Source organism: Mustela lutreola, chromosome 15 (assembly GCF_030435805.1).
Source record: "Mustela lutreola isolate mMusLut2 chromosome 15, mMusLut2.pri, whole genome shotgun sequence".
Classification (NCBI taxonomy): Eukaryota; Metazoa; Chordata; class Mammalia; order Carnivora; family Mustelidae; genus Mustela; species Mustela lutreola.
The window spans coordinates 22111652-22128599 of NC_081304.1; the positions used below are offsets into that span (position 1 = coordinate 22111652).

Below are 16948 nucleotides of genomic sequence, written 5' to 3' on the forward strand. Positions count from 1 at the left end.
CATTACACGTATGGCTAAATTTCTTGAGATCTAGAGATTCCCCATCTTTTCTTGTAATTTTGTTGTCAAAGCTGGGTTCTCCGCTCTGTAGTTTCCTAGTCTGGATTTGGGTAATCGTATCCCCGTGTGTCATTTCACATGTTCCTCTGTCCATTTTTTTCTGATAAACTAGCCGCTAGATCCAAGGGATGAGATGGAGGTTCTATTTCTTGGCAAAAATAATGCCGAGGTGGAGCTCACTTGTCTGGAGAGGTCTTCCTCTGTGATTTAAAGATCAAATGGCAGGTCCAGGTGTTGCCAGTTTGAGTCATTTTAAAGCTCTCCTGTCACCTAAGAGCAAAACCTGTAAAACGGTTTTGACAAAACTCTTTTTAGACCATAACAGACCAACATGGGCAGTGGGGAGAGTCCAGACCCTACAGGGTCCACCTGGGCTTGTATTTTGTAAAGGTTACTCTGGATGTTGGAGATTGGGTTAGAGAGGGAAGCAAGACTTAAAGGGCTGAGTGTTGTGGGGTCCCATTTATATGGCCTTCTAGAGGGAGCAAACTATAAGACAAAGTAGGAGGGAGGGGTACTTGGGTGGCTCAGTCAGTTAAGCGTCTGTCTTTGGCTCTGTTCATGATCTCTGAGTCCCAGGATGGAGCCCCACATTGGGCTCCTGGCTCAGCAGAGTCTGCTTCTCCCTCTGCCCCTCACCCCGCTCTAGTGCTCTCTCTCACTCTCTAATTAAAGAAAGTCTTTGGAAAAAAAAGAAAAGAAAAGAAAGCAGGAGGGAGAGGGGTTGATGTGGACTTGGGAGAGGTGTTGGGCCATGTATCCGGATAGGGGTGGGAGATTCCTAACTGCGTGTTTGCCAGGACTCATCTGAACAGCTGGCCCACAGGACTTCCTTTAGGGCCTGTCAGGAGATGGCACCTGGATGACAGTCCCTCATACATGCTTTCATTCACTGGAGACTCCGATAACCAAGACCACCCTGTCCTCAAGAAACGTCCAGGCTGGAGGACACGTGGCCCCAGCCATCTGACACATTTGCCGAGGCCTGGTGCCCCCCTCTCCCACTCCCCTGCTCCACTCCACGAGCCAGGTCTTGCCAGACAGAACTCACGGATGTATCAAAAAATAAGCTTTATTATCACTCATATAAAACAAAGCAGATCAACTGGCCTCTCAGTCTGTACAAAGTGGGGGGGAGGGGGCTAAGACCACCTGGGCTGCCCCCATTTCTCCCATAATGCCCTGCCCCAGGGCCGAGCCCAGGAGCTCCGGGGAGGGGAGCCCCCACCCCCAGTGCCTTTTCTTGAGAAGAGAGGTGGGGGGTGAGGCAACAGAGCAAAGCAGACCGCGCTCTCCGGGGGAGGGGAATCCTCCTGAGCTCCGGAGCCCGTGCGTGAGCTTCTGTGCCCTGGAGTCCGCTCCACACGCACCCAGGCGGCCAGAGCCGGGTCACAGCGCCACGCGGGTGCAGCAGTGGCGGAGCACGCAGGGCAGGATGCCACGGTTTAGCTGGTGGAACTCCACGAGCTGCAGCAGGTCGGTGAAGCGAGTTTGGCCGTCGTCCATGCTGAAGTAGAGGCGGCCCTCCTCCTCGCTCTGGGGGACAGCCAGAGGGGACAGCAGGTCGGGGGAGGCGCGGGGGTGTAGGCATCTCCCCGAGAGACCCCAGACACACGGTGGGGGCGGAGGGGAGGAGCTGTGGAGCTGCTCCAGGGGCTTGAGGAGGAGGACGGGGATGACTCACCGGGAGGATAAGATAATGTTTGACCTTTTGCAGGTGGCACAGGGAGAGGACAAAGCCTTGTGGGTTCCGCTGACTCTCTCGGACCAGGAAGAGGCTGCCAGGAGACAGGGCACCGTCACCTGAAGACCCAGAGCTGCCACCCCGACACAGGGTCCCTCCTATCCCTGGGTCTGTTTTCCTGCTCAGCCCTGCCCCTTACCCGTCTACCAGGCCCTGCTGCCCAATGAGCCGCTGGCTCTCCTCTCGGGAAATGCGTCCGTGAAACCAGGGCTGGGTGCGGTGGATGGCTGGAGTTGGGGAATGCAGAAGGGCAGTCACTCTGGGGAGGAGGACCCCCCCAACACCCTAGCCACCCCCACCAGGAATGCTCAAAGAAGCCACGGCAACCCCCGCCCCTGAGGACACTGGGTGCTCACCCACCTGCACTGAGGCTTGTGCCCGAGCCTGGGGTGGGCAGGCTGAGACGGTGGTTCTTCTGTAGAGCAGGGGGGGACACAGGGGATCAGGGCGTGATTGGGGTATGACCCAACACCTCGAGAATACAGAGCCCCTTTCCGCACCTGGGGAACTCCCTTACGCCTTTTTTCCTCCCATGCCACGGAAACCCACAAGGAGGGGGGCACCTGGGTGGCTCAGCCAGTTCAGCATCCGACTCTTGATTTCAGCTCAGGTCATGATCTCGGGGTGGGGAGACTGAGCCCAGAGTTGGGCTCCATGCTGAGTATAGAGCTTGCTTAAGAGTCTCTCTCTCTCCTGCTTCCTCTGCCCCTCCCCCTTCTTACACACACACACACACACACACACATACACACACACACAAGGTCCCCAGGACAAACATGCAGATGGCTGTGGGCCCCTCACCCTCCAGGCCTGGGCCTCCTCCAGGGCTGCACTCAGAGCTTCCCGGGGGTTCTCGATGACACGCCCAGCATGGCCAGAGAAGTCCATGGCCACCAGGGTGTTATCAGAGACACTCCTCTGTAGATGGGACAGGATGTGGAGGAGTCAGAAGAGCGCCCATGTTTCCCCAGGATGGGGCCTGGGTGCCCAGGCCCAACTAATGCCCCCGTGCACACTCACCAAAGGTGGAGAACCCACACAGGACGGGTGCAGGTGGCGGGACTGGGCCTGCTGGTAATTCTTATACAGCTGTGCCCCATACTTCGGGGCAGAGGGAGAAAGAGAGCCTGAGGTCAAGCAGGTGCTGGGGACAGGGCTGTGAAACCCCCCTACCACCAGATAAGGAACGTTCTGAGGCCAGAGCCAGGACTCAGCCTTGGCCTGGGCATACTGAGAGCGCTCCCTCGTTCCTGAGGGCAGAGCTACTTGTGCAAAAGGGATCCGGAGGGTGAGGCCCACCTTGAAGAGGCGGAAAGCTGCTAACCAGCAGCCACGGCTCTGCTCATCCTCACTGCAGAAGACCCGAAGCCCCTTGTGGCCATTTCGAAGCTTGTTGGGCTATAGGAAGGGCAAACAGCAGGTTCCGTATCTGCCATTAGGACCAGATGTCTGTCTCCGAGGGGCAGGGCAGGGTGCAGGGAGAGGCATCTGGGTGTCCCAGATCGAGCTCAGAAGCCCTAGGTGGGATCCTGGGGCCTAAGCAGCTCCCATTCCCTCCAGGGCCCAGCCGGGGTCTTTACCTTGATACAGAAGCCGAAGTCGGTGGGCATCCCATAGAGCTTGCGGCCCTGGGTCACCACATACACGTTGGACTCGTTCACATCTGCTATATACTGCAGGTGCCTCGGATCCTAGGCAGCATGGGCAGGACCTGTTACAGACAGCCCCTGTCCCCCTAACTGCTGTCCCTGTAAGCTAGCTGGGGAGATTTCTGAAAGGATCAGAGAAGTGCCCCAGGTCACACAGCAAACAGAAGGAGAACCAGGATTCAAACTCAGTCTTCACCTGCCTTTCCCACTACTACTTCCTGGGGTAGGTGAGCCAGGAGGGAAAGAGAAGCAGCAGAGGGTCTTGGGGCGCAGGGGGAGAAAGATCTAGGCATTCCAGGAAGGGAAGAGACAGCTCCGGGAATGGGACATCCCAGGGGCTGAGGCTGTCAACCCTCAAGACTTCACCTTGGAGGGGCGCTTGGGTGGCTCAGTGGTTTAAAGCCTCTGCCTTCAGCTCAGGTCATGATCTCAGGCTCCTAGGATGGAGCCCCACATCGGGCTCTCTGCTCAGCAGGGAGCCTGCTTCCCCCTCTCTCTCTGCCTGCCTCTCTGCCTACTTGTGATCTCTGTCAAATAAATAAATAAAATCTTTAAAAAAAAAAAAAAAAAAAAAGACTTCACCTTGGAGGTGCCCTTGGTGGAGTAGTAGAGGCCAGACCGGCGCAGAAAGCAGAAGAAGCGTTTCCAAAGCTTCCGTCCTGATCCCCGGAGCTGCAGGAAGCCCTGGATCTCTGGGAAGCTACCTGCATTCAGGAAATTCTGGGGCCGGAAGAGAGCAGGAAGAGGGTGAGAGGGTGAAATGCCAAGAGGGACACACACACGCACACGCACATGCACACGCGCGCACACACACACGCACAGGCCTTCAGGAGAGAAGCCGTGCCGCATACATTTATTGTCCCATTTCACAGACAAAGAAACTGATGGTCAGCCAGGAAACGTGACTTGTCCAGTCACTGAGCACTGCGCTAGACTCTCCACCACACAGAGGGGAGGCAAAATGCTTAAGGGCCAAAAAACCAATAGGGGGTCCTGGGCAATCATGAGTATGCCACGGGATGGGGGTGTCCCTTTACCTGGATGAGGTCTTCGTGGGATATGCCTGTGTGTGCGTCCACACAGCTGGAGACCATCTTTTCTGGGAATAGGGTGTGCTGGGGGGAAAGGAGTCAGGAGTCAGGGGTCGAGGAGCCAGGGTAGGGATCGGGGTATCCCAGTGCCCAGAGTCCCCTCCCACACACTCACTGGAGAGCTCTTGAACAGTTCATACTTGGCGAAGTTCTTCCGGAAAACAAAGCGGCTGTCTCCACCAATGGGCCAGGCAGCCTGCACTTCCACCACGGACTCATGGTCCTCCAAGCCCCGCTCTGGGGTCAAGGGCAAACAGCAGGGGTCGGCGGAGACCAGGCAGGCACCTGCCTAGCCCAAGGTGCAAAGCATCGCCTCCCTGTCCAGACAGCCCCTGGCACCCCAGCTCACCCAGTGCTAGGTGGGGGTGGCACTCCACCAGCCCCCAGTTTTCATCACTCAGGGCACGAGCTCGCTGCACCAGCATCTCACAGACGTAGCGGGCTGTAGCGCCCGCCGCCACCTCCACAGACCGGCAGGCTCCGTCCTCGCTGTACACCTTTACTACCTGCAATCCAGGAATCGCCAACGACTGGAGAAGGGCGAGGGTGGTTCCTTCTCTTCCCCTGCCTGCTGTACCCACAGGGACCCCTGACCAAATCCACCCACCTCTATGGGAGCGGCACCATATCCACCCCAGTCCCACAGCACCCCCATATCCCTGCCTTCTCTCTCCCAAGACAACTCACATGGGGGCAGCTGGTGTCTCGAGGGGGCAGCCCCCTGGCACTGGAGGACCCCCCAAGAATGGGGGTCTGTGAAGGAGGACTGCAGAGCTCAGGGAAGGGGTTGGGGATGGAAGGCAGAGAGCTTGTCCGCAGCTCCTCCTCTCGAAGAAGATTCCTGGGGCCCAAGGAAGGGAGGCAGAGAATTTGTGGACTGCAAGGTTCTGCCTTACCCAGCACTGAAACCCCCCCAACCCCGACCACCACCAGCCCCTCCTCAGCTCCATCCACCCATTGTACCTGGTCGGAATGGGCAGAGGCTGGGACCTCTTCACCTCCCCAGGAAGAGGGGCATCGGGAGGCGGGGGAGTCCCAGGAGGGGTCCCAGGGGCCAGGTACAGGTCTTCTGGGGAGCTGCTGAGCTGAGGTGGAGACAGACCCAGCTCCATAACATCTGAGGGAGAAGAGGGAGCTGAAAGCAGCCACTCTTGTGCCCTTGTCCCACAGAGAGGGGCCAAGAGGACCCAGATGTCCTGACTTCACACAGCTGCCAAGGAGCCCCTCGGAGCTGACACAGCACCTCCTCTAACTGGAGTTTCCCTGGAGCTTTTGGGGAAGGGTAGTATGAGCCCGTTTGCAAAAGGGGACACCAAGTTCCTGAGAAGGAAGCATTCTTGCCCCCGTCACAGGTGAGTCAGGTACTGGAACTCAGTGTTTGGACTCCAAGTACAGTGCTCTTCTGTCAGCGCCACGTTGCCCAGGGGAAGAGCTAAGAGGGTCCCCCCACCACAAGCCCAGCAGAGGCAACAGACTCTGTGTGCCACAGACTGTGTGACTCTCAGTCTCTGAGCATGCCCTAAGCATGGGGCATTCACTCCTCTGGGCTCTGCCCCGGGTTTTTCCAGTGCTTCATTGCCAGACCTAGCTGCCAGAGCCTGTTGTGACAACGCCTGCCCAAGTGCTGAGTGATGCGCAGAAGGGGAGAAGGAGGTGGGGAAAGACAGGAACCAGGAGGGCAGGAGGCAGGCTCAGCAGCAGGGAGGACAGGACTAGCCTGGGGGGGCCATCCCCCAGCAGCCCCCAAACTTTGGGTACCCTCTCCAGATTCCTCCTGCCCAGTTTTCTTAAAGCCCCAATGCCAAGGCCACCTCCTCCAAGCAGCCTTCCTGGATTTTCCACTTCCAGACAGAAGGGCTCCTGCTCTGTACTGTGCTGCGGCCTCTGCGCCAATTCCATGCACCTGTCTTATCCACCCACTGGTCTGGAGCCACCCAGCACCCCCAGGCAGGGCTGGGGTCCTACCCACATCCTATCGCCCACAGGTACTGCATAGGCACCTACAACAAGGACAGGAGAGCTGGGACAAAGATGCCCACCGGGGACAGAGGCAGCACAGGCCCCTCCTCCACAGGAAGCAGGACCCCTCCCCCTGGCTGGAACTTGGGAGGACCTGGGAGAACTGGAGACCTAGGCCAGTGCTGTTAGGCTGCCTGCAGGACCTGGCACTGACCCTCCAGGACGGGGCAGGCCCCTAACCATTAAGTGAGAGGATTTGGGGGACAGGTGAGTCAGGGTGGGGCGGGACACCACTGCCTGGGGCTCTCTATTCAACCTTGACTCATCTGCACGACTTCCTGACTTAGGAGAAATACAAACAGCCCTGCCTCTCTACCCACCTCTCCCCCCTCCCATCCCCAACCGACCAGGCGGGGAAGAACAGGGGGGAGGGGGAGGCGCAAAGCAGGGATCGGCTAGGGGAGGAGGAGAAGGAAGATGGTGGGCCCTGCAGCTCCTCCGACCTCATTTTTGCCTCCCCACCCCGGCCCACCTCCAGTCCAGGTGGGACCTGCAATCTGCCTTTCCGGGTCCCCTAGTCACCTAGTCACCTCTCAGTCCGGGAGTCCCCTTACCTAAGGAGAGAAAAAAGACCTGGCCTGGCTTCAAAGGCCTAGCTGGAGCAGACCCAACCCCCCAGTGATGCCCTCACTCACCCAAAAAAGCCATGTAGTGCTCCCTATCCTGTCTGGGACCTACCAGGCTTTCATTCTGCTGCCTCCCACTCCTAGCACCCAGGCCACAGTGGGCCCAGAGGACTCATCTATGTCAACTTTGGGGGGGATGAGGTCCTCCCAATACACTCTCTGGGATGTCCCAGGCAGAGGGGTACTACCAGAGCAGAAGTAGCAAGACACCCAAGAGAAAGACACAGGCAGACGAGGAAAAGGCCAGGAGGGTGAGGCAGGGAGGGGGCTTAGGGGACTCAGGGTCCTGCGGGGGGGGGGGGGGGGAGGGGGGGATGCAAGACACACCCAGCAGCAAACATCAACAAGTCTCCAGAACATCAACGAGGCACTATGTCCCAGCTCCCATCCCCTCTACCCTGGGGTCACCAACCCTGGTGACTTCACTCCAGGGAGAGCTGGGGGGGGGGGGGTGGTACCCAGAGACCAAAAGTGGGGTCCTACTCCATCCCAGAGGGAAAAGGAATCAGGGCAGTGTTTGGGCAGGGAAATGGGAGATTTAAATCAGAATCAGATTAGAATCTGGCCTCAGAGGGCTGGAGGACCCGTGAAGACTTGGATTTGGCCTTTGGATTCCCACCTTGCCTTCCAGACCCTTCTAAGGCAAGAGAAGAGTGGGGCAGTTAGAACCAAACAGATGGGATGGGAGGAGAAGCGGGTCCTAGCTCTGGGGCCCGGGGAACACTCTCCCAAGAGTCCTGAACCTTTCAAACGGGGGCCCTAGGAAAGCTTCTATGGAAAGAACCCACCCCCAAGGTCTCAGTCCCCTCAACACTAGGACTCCCAAGTCCTGGCTTCCCCAACCGCCTCTCCTGCCCCGCGGCTCCAGCCCCACCCTCTTTCCCGCCCTCCCAGCCTCCTGCCTCCTTGTTTACTTCCTGAATCTCGCCCCACCTGGCTGGCCCCTAGGGCGGGTGGCAGGGCCCAGTATTAAGGGCCCTTGGAAAACAAGGCCACCTCCGTCGCTAGCCAGGGGAGGGGGGAGGGGCTGGCAGGGCCGAGGCCTAGGCGGGGGACCAGCAGGTGGCGGGAAGGCCCCGGTCCAGCCAGCCCAGCACTCCACGTCCGCCCCCATCGGGATTTATGGGGGCCGGGGGGGGGGGCGGCGGGCGGTGGTTGGAAGTTTCAACCTTGCGGGAGTTGTGAGCTTGCAGGGCCCAGGTAAGGAGGCGGGAAACCCCTAGATGACCCGGAGTTGGGAGGAGGGCCCAGGTCGCTGAGGCCCCGCCCACTCCCTAACTCTGGAAAAAAACGCCCAATGGGAAAGGCGGGGGGGCGGAGGGTAAGCTTTCTTAAAGTTTAATTTGGGAAGAATGCTAGATTGTGTCTGTGGAGTTAATCATTACAGGCTGCTTGCCTTCCTGGAGGGCTCCCCCAGCTCCAAGGGGATGGGGCGGAGAGGGGCGAGCAGTCTAGCACAGGCCGACCAAGACAGGCCCTTCTGGAGGGGCAGTAGAGTTGGGAGGCCTTCCAAGGGCGGACAGGTGCATTCTCCATCCCCGCGGTATCAGGGAGATCCAAACTCGGGTCTTTCTCCAAACACTGCCCCCTGCCCCCAAACACGCACACACACACTTTCCCTAGTCCCCGCTCCACCGCAGACCCCCCGCATCCAGACCTCTAGCCTTCCAGCCTTCATTCCGACGCCAGGAAGGACCCCGGGGCCTGCCCCGCCTCCACCTCCCCTTCCTAGGGCAGGACCCTGTATTTTGAGCAGGCAAACAATCCCGAGACCGAGCTCTAACAATTTAGGAGATCCCTCTCCTCGGCTGCCTTCCAAATTGGAGGGTGCCCCCCGCCCCTGCGGGGAGACGTCAGTCTTGGTAGAGTCTTGGGAAAACCTCAAACGGATAACCTCAGGCTGAGCCAGGAATGCCTCTAGGCAGCCCTGGGTGCTCAGGCCCCCACCTAGCTCTTTTTCTGGGAAGGTGGGGAGGGACTAGTTTCAGCGGGAAAGCCGCGTCTCGCCGAGAGGATCGGAGATCTTTCTTCCCCATCCCCATCAGCTGCTTTGTCCGGGCGCCGGACGGAGGCGGGCTACAGGGAGGAAAGGAAGGACTAAGGAAGACAGGAAATGAGAATAGGGAAAGACTGAGGGCAGATGGTGAGGAAGGGGCGGGATATGGGCGATTGGAGAAAAAGAAAGCGAGGCGGCCAGAGCAACACAGCAGGAGGCTGAATCTTTAAACATTGACCCCGGACCTGCCGCTGCTCCCACCCTCAAGACGAAGTGCCCGCTGGGTCCTTACCTGGACCCTGGACGTCGGAACACTTGGCTGGGGCCACCGGTTTAGAGAGGGAGACGCCAGGCCCTTAACTACCTGTCCCCCTCCTGCCCCCGCCCTTGGCCTGACATCATTGAGGGGGGAGTCAGGCGGCCGCCCGACCGCCCACCTGGGCAACCTGCCAGCTCCTGGCCCTGACATGGGCACAGCCCTGGGCGCTGGGGCGGCTGGGGGTGGGAGCAGGTTGCTGGGATCGATTTTGGTCACCTTACCTGGAGGGCCCCAACAGAAGTAGCAGGACACCGGGTACAAAGTTCGGTTCTGTCTTGGGACCCCAGACACCTGGACCTGATTTCAAATCCACTCCTTCTTCCCTACAGGTGGCAGGAGGGTGTCCCGACTTTGGACGTAGAGTGAGGGTTGGGGGGAGGGAGAGCCCTGTGTGTCCAAGCTCCTGGCCCAAGGAAACTAAAATTATCTTGGGCAGGTGGGGGCGGGGCCTGGGGAAGAATCACAGGAGGAGGAACCAGAGGAGGAGGGGCGGGACTCCCTGACACTCCACGCTGGCTGGCCGGGATTGTTTTTGCCCTTCTTAACCGGGTGGCAACAGGTGCCAGGGGAGAGGCGGGGAGAATGGTGGAGCTGAGCAGTCTCAGAGCGAAGATCCAGAGTCCTCCTGATGTGGGAGGGAGGGACTAGGGGCTGGAGGGTACGGGAAACGGGGCTCACCCTTCCCCATACTCCTCACCAAATCTGGTCTGCTCATTGGCCAAGCCAGGGGGCCTGTCTGGGCCCACCTGATGGGGCAAGGAGCACTCAGCCAAAGAGGGAAGACTGCCAGAAGGGTGTCCAGGAACAGGGGCTGCTCCTTGACCTCCAACCACAGTCTGGCCACCCAGCCCGCACCCTGGCCCTCAGAGGCATCCAGGGAGATGTTCTCCCTTCTTGACTTTTTTTTTTTTTTTTTGACAGAAACACAGGGAGAGAGTGAACACAAGCAGGGGGAGTGGGAGAGGGAGAAGCAGGCTTCCCGCCAAGCAGAGAGCCTGATGCAGGGCCCAATCCCAGGACCCTGGGTCCACGACCCTAGCGGAAAGCACACCTTAACAACGGAGCCACCCAGGCGCCCCGAAGTTCTCCCTTCTTTGCAAAGTCCAGGGTCTCAGCTTCTTCCGAAAGCTAAGGGGTTATACAGGGTCTCATGGTAGGAGGAATGATCTAGGGAAAGCTCTGGCCAGGTGCCAGGGGACTCCCCTTTGAGCAATCACTTTAGCTCTCTCCTCCAGCATTAGGCAAACAGAAGGGTCAGGGAGAGGGCCTGGAAGGGCGCAGATCAAAGGCAGTAGCCACCTCCCAGCCTCAAGTGGGTGACAGTTGGGTAAACAAACAGTACTTAGAGTGATAAGCAGTCTGCCCTGAGGTACTATCAAGGAGTGGCTCAAGCTTCAACTTTCCCCAAATGGGGTTTTCCTAGAAAAACCAGTATGAGTGGACTAAACAAAGAAGTGGGGGAGGGGCGAGGTCACCTGGCTCTTGGAGCAGCAGCTTGTGCAAAGCACAGTAGACGACTCACTCAAAGATTCCTTCCTTCATTCAATAATATTTGTTAAGTACCTACTATAGGCAAACCCCATGCATGGTACTGGGGAAAAAGCAGGGAGCAGCAAAAACAGACCCTGCCCTCATCCTCCTGCAGCCCAGTTGGGGAGACTGATGTTAATAGAAAAATCCCCTAAGGGGCGCCTGGGTGATTCAGTCAGTTATGTGACCAATTCTTGAAATGACCGACTCGGTTCATGATCTCAAGAGTTATGAGATCAAGCCCTATATTGGGCTCCATGCTGGGTGTGGAGCCTGCTTAAGATCCTCTCAGTCTCGGGACACCTGGGTGGCTCAGTTGATAAGCGTCTGCCTTCAGCTTGGGTCGAGGTCCCAGGGTCCTGGGATCAAGCCCCACGTTGGGCTCCCCGCTCCAAGGGAATCTTGTTCTCCCTCTCTCGCTGTGTCTCTCTCTGTCAAATAAATAAATAAAATATTAAAAAAAAAAAAAAAGAAGAAGATTCTCTCATTTTCCCTCTCCTTCTGCCCCTCCCCCTCTCTAAAAAAAAAAATCACACACAAATAAGAAGTGACAGGTGACCAGTATGCTGGGAGAATGACTCACCCAATGAGTTGGGGAACCTTGTCTGTGTAAGTGACAAGCGAGCAGAGGGGAAACTGAAGCAGGGAGAAGGGTGGTGGGAATGGGGGGAGTTCCATTCCCGATGAGGAAACAAGTGCTAAAGCCCTTATCGGGAGGGGACATGGCATGAAAAGGCACAGTGGGGTTGAGGAGAAGGAAAGAGAGGAGGCCACACAGCTAAGCCCGGGCTGGTGAGGAGAAAGGCAAGTGCTTTGGACTCAGCTGTGTTTCTCGAAGTGTGGCCGGGGACCACCTGCCTCCATATCTCCTCAGGCTTATGTAAAAACAGATCCCTGGGCCCCTCCCCATCTACTGAATCTCAGTCTCCAGGGCCAAGACCCAGGAATGTGTGGTATTGACAAGCCCTCAGGTGGTTAAACCAGGTTTAAGAGCCATCCATCCTGTCTGTCCAGACAGGCAGGAACTATGGGTCGAGGCCAGACCCGGCAGTGGCTCTCCAGGCACAGAAAGGCAGGCAGATTTATATTTTGAAAAGATCACGCTGGATGTTGAAGGATGCGGTTAGAGAGGGAAGCTGGACTCAGAAGGCTGAGCCCTGTAGGATTCTATTTATATGGCTTCTGGGAGGGGGTGGGACTATAAGGACAGAAGAGAGATCTGGGGTCAGGGAGGAGGGAGATGGGTTGACAGCGAAGGGGAAGGGGACTTGTGAGGAGGTAGTGGAGCTGTTCTATATCTTGGTCATGGTGGTAGGTACACAGCTCGGTTAGGACTCACAGAAAGGTACATTCAAGAGGACAAATTTTACTGTGTATAAGTTATATCTGAACTTTTAAAAAGATTTTATTTATTTTTTTGAGAGAGAGAGAGAGAGCATGAGAGAGAAAGATCACAAGCGGGGGGAGGGTTAGAGAGAAAAGCAGACAACCCGATGAGTAGGGAGCCCCATGCAGGACTCAAATCCCAGGACCCCGGGGTCATGACCTGAGCCAAAGGCAGAAGCCCAACGCCTGAGCCACCCAGTCACCCCAGATTAATCTTTTCAATAAATGGTTCTGGGACAATCAACTCTCCACATGCCAGAAGATGAGCTTAGATCCTTACCTCACAATCTACAAAGATTAACTCAAGATAGATCATAGACTTAAATGTAAGAGCAAAAATAAAACGTCTGAAGAAACTATGGGGAAAAAATCTTCTTGAGCTTAAGTTAGGCAGCGATCTTAGATACAACAGCAAAAGCACAACTGACCAAAAAAATCAGCAAATTGGACGTCATCAAAATTTAAGTTTTTTGCACTTCAAAAGACATCACTAAGAAAATTTAAAAAACAACAACAACAACAACAACAAAAGCCAACTTGTTGGGATGCCTGGGTGGCTCAGTTGGTTAAATGTCTGACTTCCACTCAGGTCATGATCCCGGGGTTTTGGGATCGAGTTCTGTATGGGGCTCCCCACTCAAGGTGGAGTCCGCTTCTCCATCTGTACATCTCCCCCTGCTCATGATCTCTCCCTCTCTCTCCTACACACTCTCTTTCGCAAATATATAAATAAAAATCTTTTTAAAAAATGGCAAAAGAGGGCGCCTGGGTGGCTCAGTTGATTAAGGACTGCCTTCAGCTCACATCATGATCCCAGATTCCCTGGATCGAGTCCTGCATTGGGCCCCCAGCTCCATGGGGAGTCTGCTTCTCCACTCTCATGCTCTCTCTCACTCTTTCTCTCTCAAATAAATAAAGAAAAAAAAATTTTTTAAGATTTTACTTATTTATTTGAAAGAGAGAGAATGAGAGAGAGAGAGAGAGAGCATGAGAAGGGGCAGGATCAGAGGGAGAAGCAGACTTCCTGCTGAGCAGGGAGCCTAATGCAGGACTCCATCCCAGGACTCCAGGATCATGACCTGAACCGAAGGCAGTTGCTTAACTAACTGAGCCACCCAGGCACCTAATAAAGAAAATGTTAAAAAAAAATGTTTAAAAATGGGCAAAAGATTTGAATAGATGTTTTTCTAAATGAGGGCCATGGATGGCTAATAAGCATACGAAAAGATGCTCAACATCATTAGTCATTAGAGAAATGCAAATTAAAACCACAATGATATACCACCTCACACCCACCAGGATAGCTATAATCAGAGACAGACAATAAGTGTTGACAGGGATATGGGTAAACAAATCCTCGTATATTGCTGGTGGGAATATAAAATGGTACAGACATTTTTGAATAACAGTTTGGCCGTTTCTCAAAAAGTTAAACATAAACTTACCATGCAACCTAGCAATTCTACTCCTAGAGAAATGACAACACGCATAACATACAAAGACACTTACATGAACGTTCATAGCAGCATTATCCAAAATAGCTAAGAACTGGAAACACAAATGACCGTCAGCTGATATTGAATAGATCAACAAAAAAGATGGTATAACTGTACAGTGGGATACCGTTCAGCAACCAAAGAGAGCAAACAGCCCCATTGCTACAGCGTAGATAAACCTCAAAAGGTTTAGAATGAATGAAAAAAGCCAGAAGCAAAAGACCACATAGTATAGCATTTATATAAAATGTCCAGAAAAGGCAAATTTATAGACCGAAAGCAGACCAATGGTTGTCCAGGGTTGAAGCTGGAGGCTTGGACTGTAAACAAGCAGGAGGGACTTTTCTAGACTGATGGAAAGGTTCCGGAACTGACTGTAGTGATGGTGGCACAACTCTGGAAATCACTGAATTTTTTTTAAATTGCATTTTTTTTTTTAGATTATTTTTTTATTTTAGTTGGGGAGGGGCAGAGAGAGTCTTAAGCAGATTCCTCGCAGAGCACGGGTCCTGCTGCGGGGCTCCATCACAAGACCCTGAGATCAGGGCCCTGAGATCACAACCTGAGAGGAAAGCAAGAGTTGGTAGCTGAATTGACTGTGCCACCCAGGAGCCCCCCCAAATTCATGATTTGAGGGGATGGTAATAATGTAGGTGACCTGTTAGGATATTATGGTATATCCCAGGGACTCCTGAGAGAAAAAAGGCAGCAAAACAGCCTCCATTTTCAGAGTTCAATGCCAGCCCAGGCCAGGATGAGATGGGGGAGGTGTAGGAACCCGGCAGGTGTGAGTGTAGAGCCTAAGGAGTGGAAGCCCCAAAGCCTTAGCTTCCAGACTGCAGGGAAGAAGCAGTCACTGTCCCCGACTGTGCCTACAGCTTTGGAGCTTGAGTCTGAAGCCCCGGAGTGTTGAACTATGGGGTGGTTTAAAACGCCATCAGCATGTTAGCAAGAAACAGCAACCATCTCGTAACATCAGCCAACCCCAGGCCCTGGATCCACTTGCCCCATCACTTTCGCTTCCTTTTGTAAACTGTAAAGCACTTGCAGTCTAAGATAGTTCATGAGATTATATGTAGCCGTGACGTCCAGCGGACACGAGATGCCGGGCAAGTCCGGCGCTCTGAGAACCAGGGCGGGGTAAGGTGATCAGGACCAGTCCACCCAGCCCACAGCCCTCAAACTGGGGTTAGGGTCAAAACGCAGCAGCAATCGCGGCCTGCAGGGGGCGCCCGGACGTAACGCGCGGCCCGCTCCGCCCAGAGGCCCCGCCCCGTCACGTGCTCGCGGCGTCGCGTCACACCCGGAAGCGGCAGCTGAAGCAGAGTCGGGAGCAATGAGCGGGGAGCCGGGGCCGACGTCTGAAGCGCCCCCTCCCGGGGAAATTGAACCGGGTAGTGGGGTACGCATCGTGGTGGAGTACTGGTGAGCGTTTCCAGCCCGTGGGGTGTCCCGACCGAACGGGGGTGGGTCCACGGGAGGCCCCTCCTCCGAAACCCAGGCAGAGCCCAAGCATCTTGTCCCTAGTGAACCCTGCGGTTTTGAGGCGACCTACCTGGAGCTGGCGAGTGCCGTGAAGGAGCAGTACCCCGGCATTGAGATCGAGTCGCGCCTGGGGGGCACAGGTGAGGCCCGCAGAACACCTGCTGAGTCAGTGTTCTAAATCTCAACTCTCCCACTTTCTAGCCCTGGAACTGGCTGTGTTATATAGTGTCCAGCAGTGTCTGGCACAGAGTAAAACGTCCGACCAACTCGAGGCCCCTTCCAAAGGTGAGGGCCGCGGACACAGAGGAAACCTGTAGGGAAAAATGGGTGAGACTGCAGAAGTGTAGGGTTGGAGGGGAGGGAGCGCTTCTTTGAATTATGAACCCAGAGTTCAGAGGACACACAGGGAACTCCTCCCTGGGGTTCCTTTGGCTTGAGCCGGGTTTGGGAAATGGCTCAGAGAACTAGTCTCTCGTGGGGTCGGTGGAGACAGAAAGGAGCCTGCGAAGAGTCCAAGGAGTGTGAGAGCCTCTCCTTACATGCCTGTTGTCAGCATACAGTTCATTCTTTTAATACCAGGTGCCTTTGAGATCGAAATCAATGGACAGCTGGTGTTCTCCAAGCTGGAAAATGGGGGCTTCCCTTATGAGAAAGATGTGAGTATTTATAATGTCAGGAGGCCCCGGTTCACCCTTCCCCTGCAATGGATCATTCCATTCCACCTCTGCCCTCTAGCTCATTGAGGCCATCCGAAGAGCCAGTAATGGAGAACCCCTAGAAAAGATCACCAACAGCCGTCCTCCATGCGTCATCCTGTAACTACACGTGATTCTGGGTTCCTGCTCAGTTTTGGGACCCAAGCCATGGTCTCCTGTCTGGTCCTGCTGAGGGCTCCCCACTGCCTCTTTCCCCTCACCTGGGTCCTGGTAAGCTAAAAGACTCTGGCCTCCACTTTGTCCCTTTGGATACCAAGAGGGAATAGAAGCTGCGGTGGTCTTGGGGATGGGAGAGAGACCTTCTCCATGGACATTTCCACAGCCGCCTTATACCCCCTTCCCAGGATCAGCGCCCAAGTCTGCTCCCCACTCCAGCTCAGCTGTACCGGTCAAATGCCACCACGGTTCTAACTCTTACCTTCCACTAGCCCTGGGCAATGTCAGCTATTGGAAATAAAGTGGTACTGCAAACCCCTGTACCAATCTAGTGTGTGTTTTTATGTTTGTGTGTGTGTGGGGGGGGGGGGTTGGTAGCATAGGGGCTGCCCAGCCTTTATACCACCAGGGGGGCTCTGCTGAGTGGGTGGGCTTTTTTGGGATAGTTACTTCTAGTTCAATGATTTCCTCACTCATAGCCAAGGGAAGGAAAACGAGTCACACAGTATGCATTACCTCCCTCCCCACCCCCCCAAGGGGAGGAAATAACCCTCATTTCCAGTGCGTGGCCTTAGGAACTCATTATTTCTAAACCAGAATGATCTGGTTGTCAAAGGGCTCTCAGATTAAAATCCCAACTTGAAGATTCCACCCCCCCACACACAACCCAAAAGC

The 16948-nt window shown here is 55.4% G+C and overlaps 2 protein-coding genes across 5 annotated transcripts; one reads left to right on the plus strand and one right to left on the minus strand.

Annotated features, from left to right (window-relative positions):
• Positions 1–1114: 1114 nt before the first annotated feature.
• On the minus strand, positions 1115–9929 carry GRB7 (growth factor receptor bound protein 7). Of its 4 annotated transcripts, none has more exons than XM_059147709.1 (15): positions 9726–9929; positions 5508–5661; positions 5232–5385; positions 4894–5050; positions 4660–4781; positions 4491–4568; positions 4036–4173; positions 3385–3495; positions 3104–3202; positions 2825–2905; positions 2606–2722; positions 2165–2219; positions 1944–2031; positions 1745–1838; positions 1115–1596 (listed from the first exon to the last, which is right to left on the minus strand). In XM_059147709.1, the coding sequence occupies exons 2-15, from the start codon at positions 5654–5656 to the stop codon at positions 1450–1452; spliced, it is 1590 nt and encodes a 529-aa protein (XP_059003692.1). In that variant the 5' UTR covers positions 5657–5661; positions 9726–9929; the 3' UTR covers positions 1115–1449. The 4 variants fall into 4 exon arrangements, with proteins under 4 accessions (XP_059003692.1, XP_059003691.1, XP_059003693.1 ...); XM_059147708.1 differs by lacking the exon at positions 9726–9929 and adding an exon at positions 9478–9590; XM_059147710.1 differs by lacking the exons at positions 2825–2905; positions 9726–9929 and adding an exon at positions 9478–9590.
• A 5258-nt stretch (positions 9930–15187) lies between these two features.
• On the plus strand, positions 15188–16596 carry MIEN1 (migration and invasion enhancer 1). The gene is made up of 4 exons (XM_059147712.1): positions 15188–15341; positions 15444–15541; positions 15981–16057; positions 16137–16596. Exons 1-4 carry the CDS (start codon positions 15253–15255, stop codon positions 16218–16220), a joined length of 348 nt encoding a protein of 115 aa, XP_059003695.1. The 5' UTR covers positions 15188–15252; the 3' UTR covers positions 16221–16596.
• Positions 16597–16948: the final 352 nt, after the last annotated feature.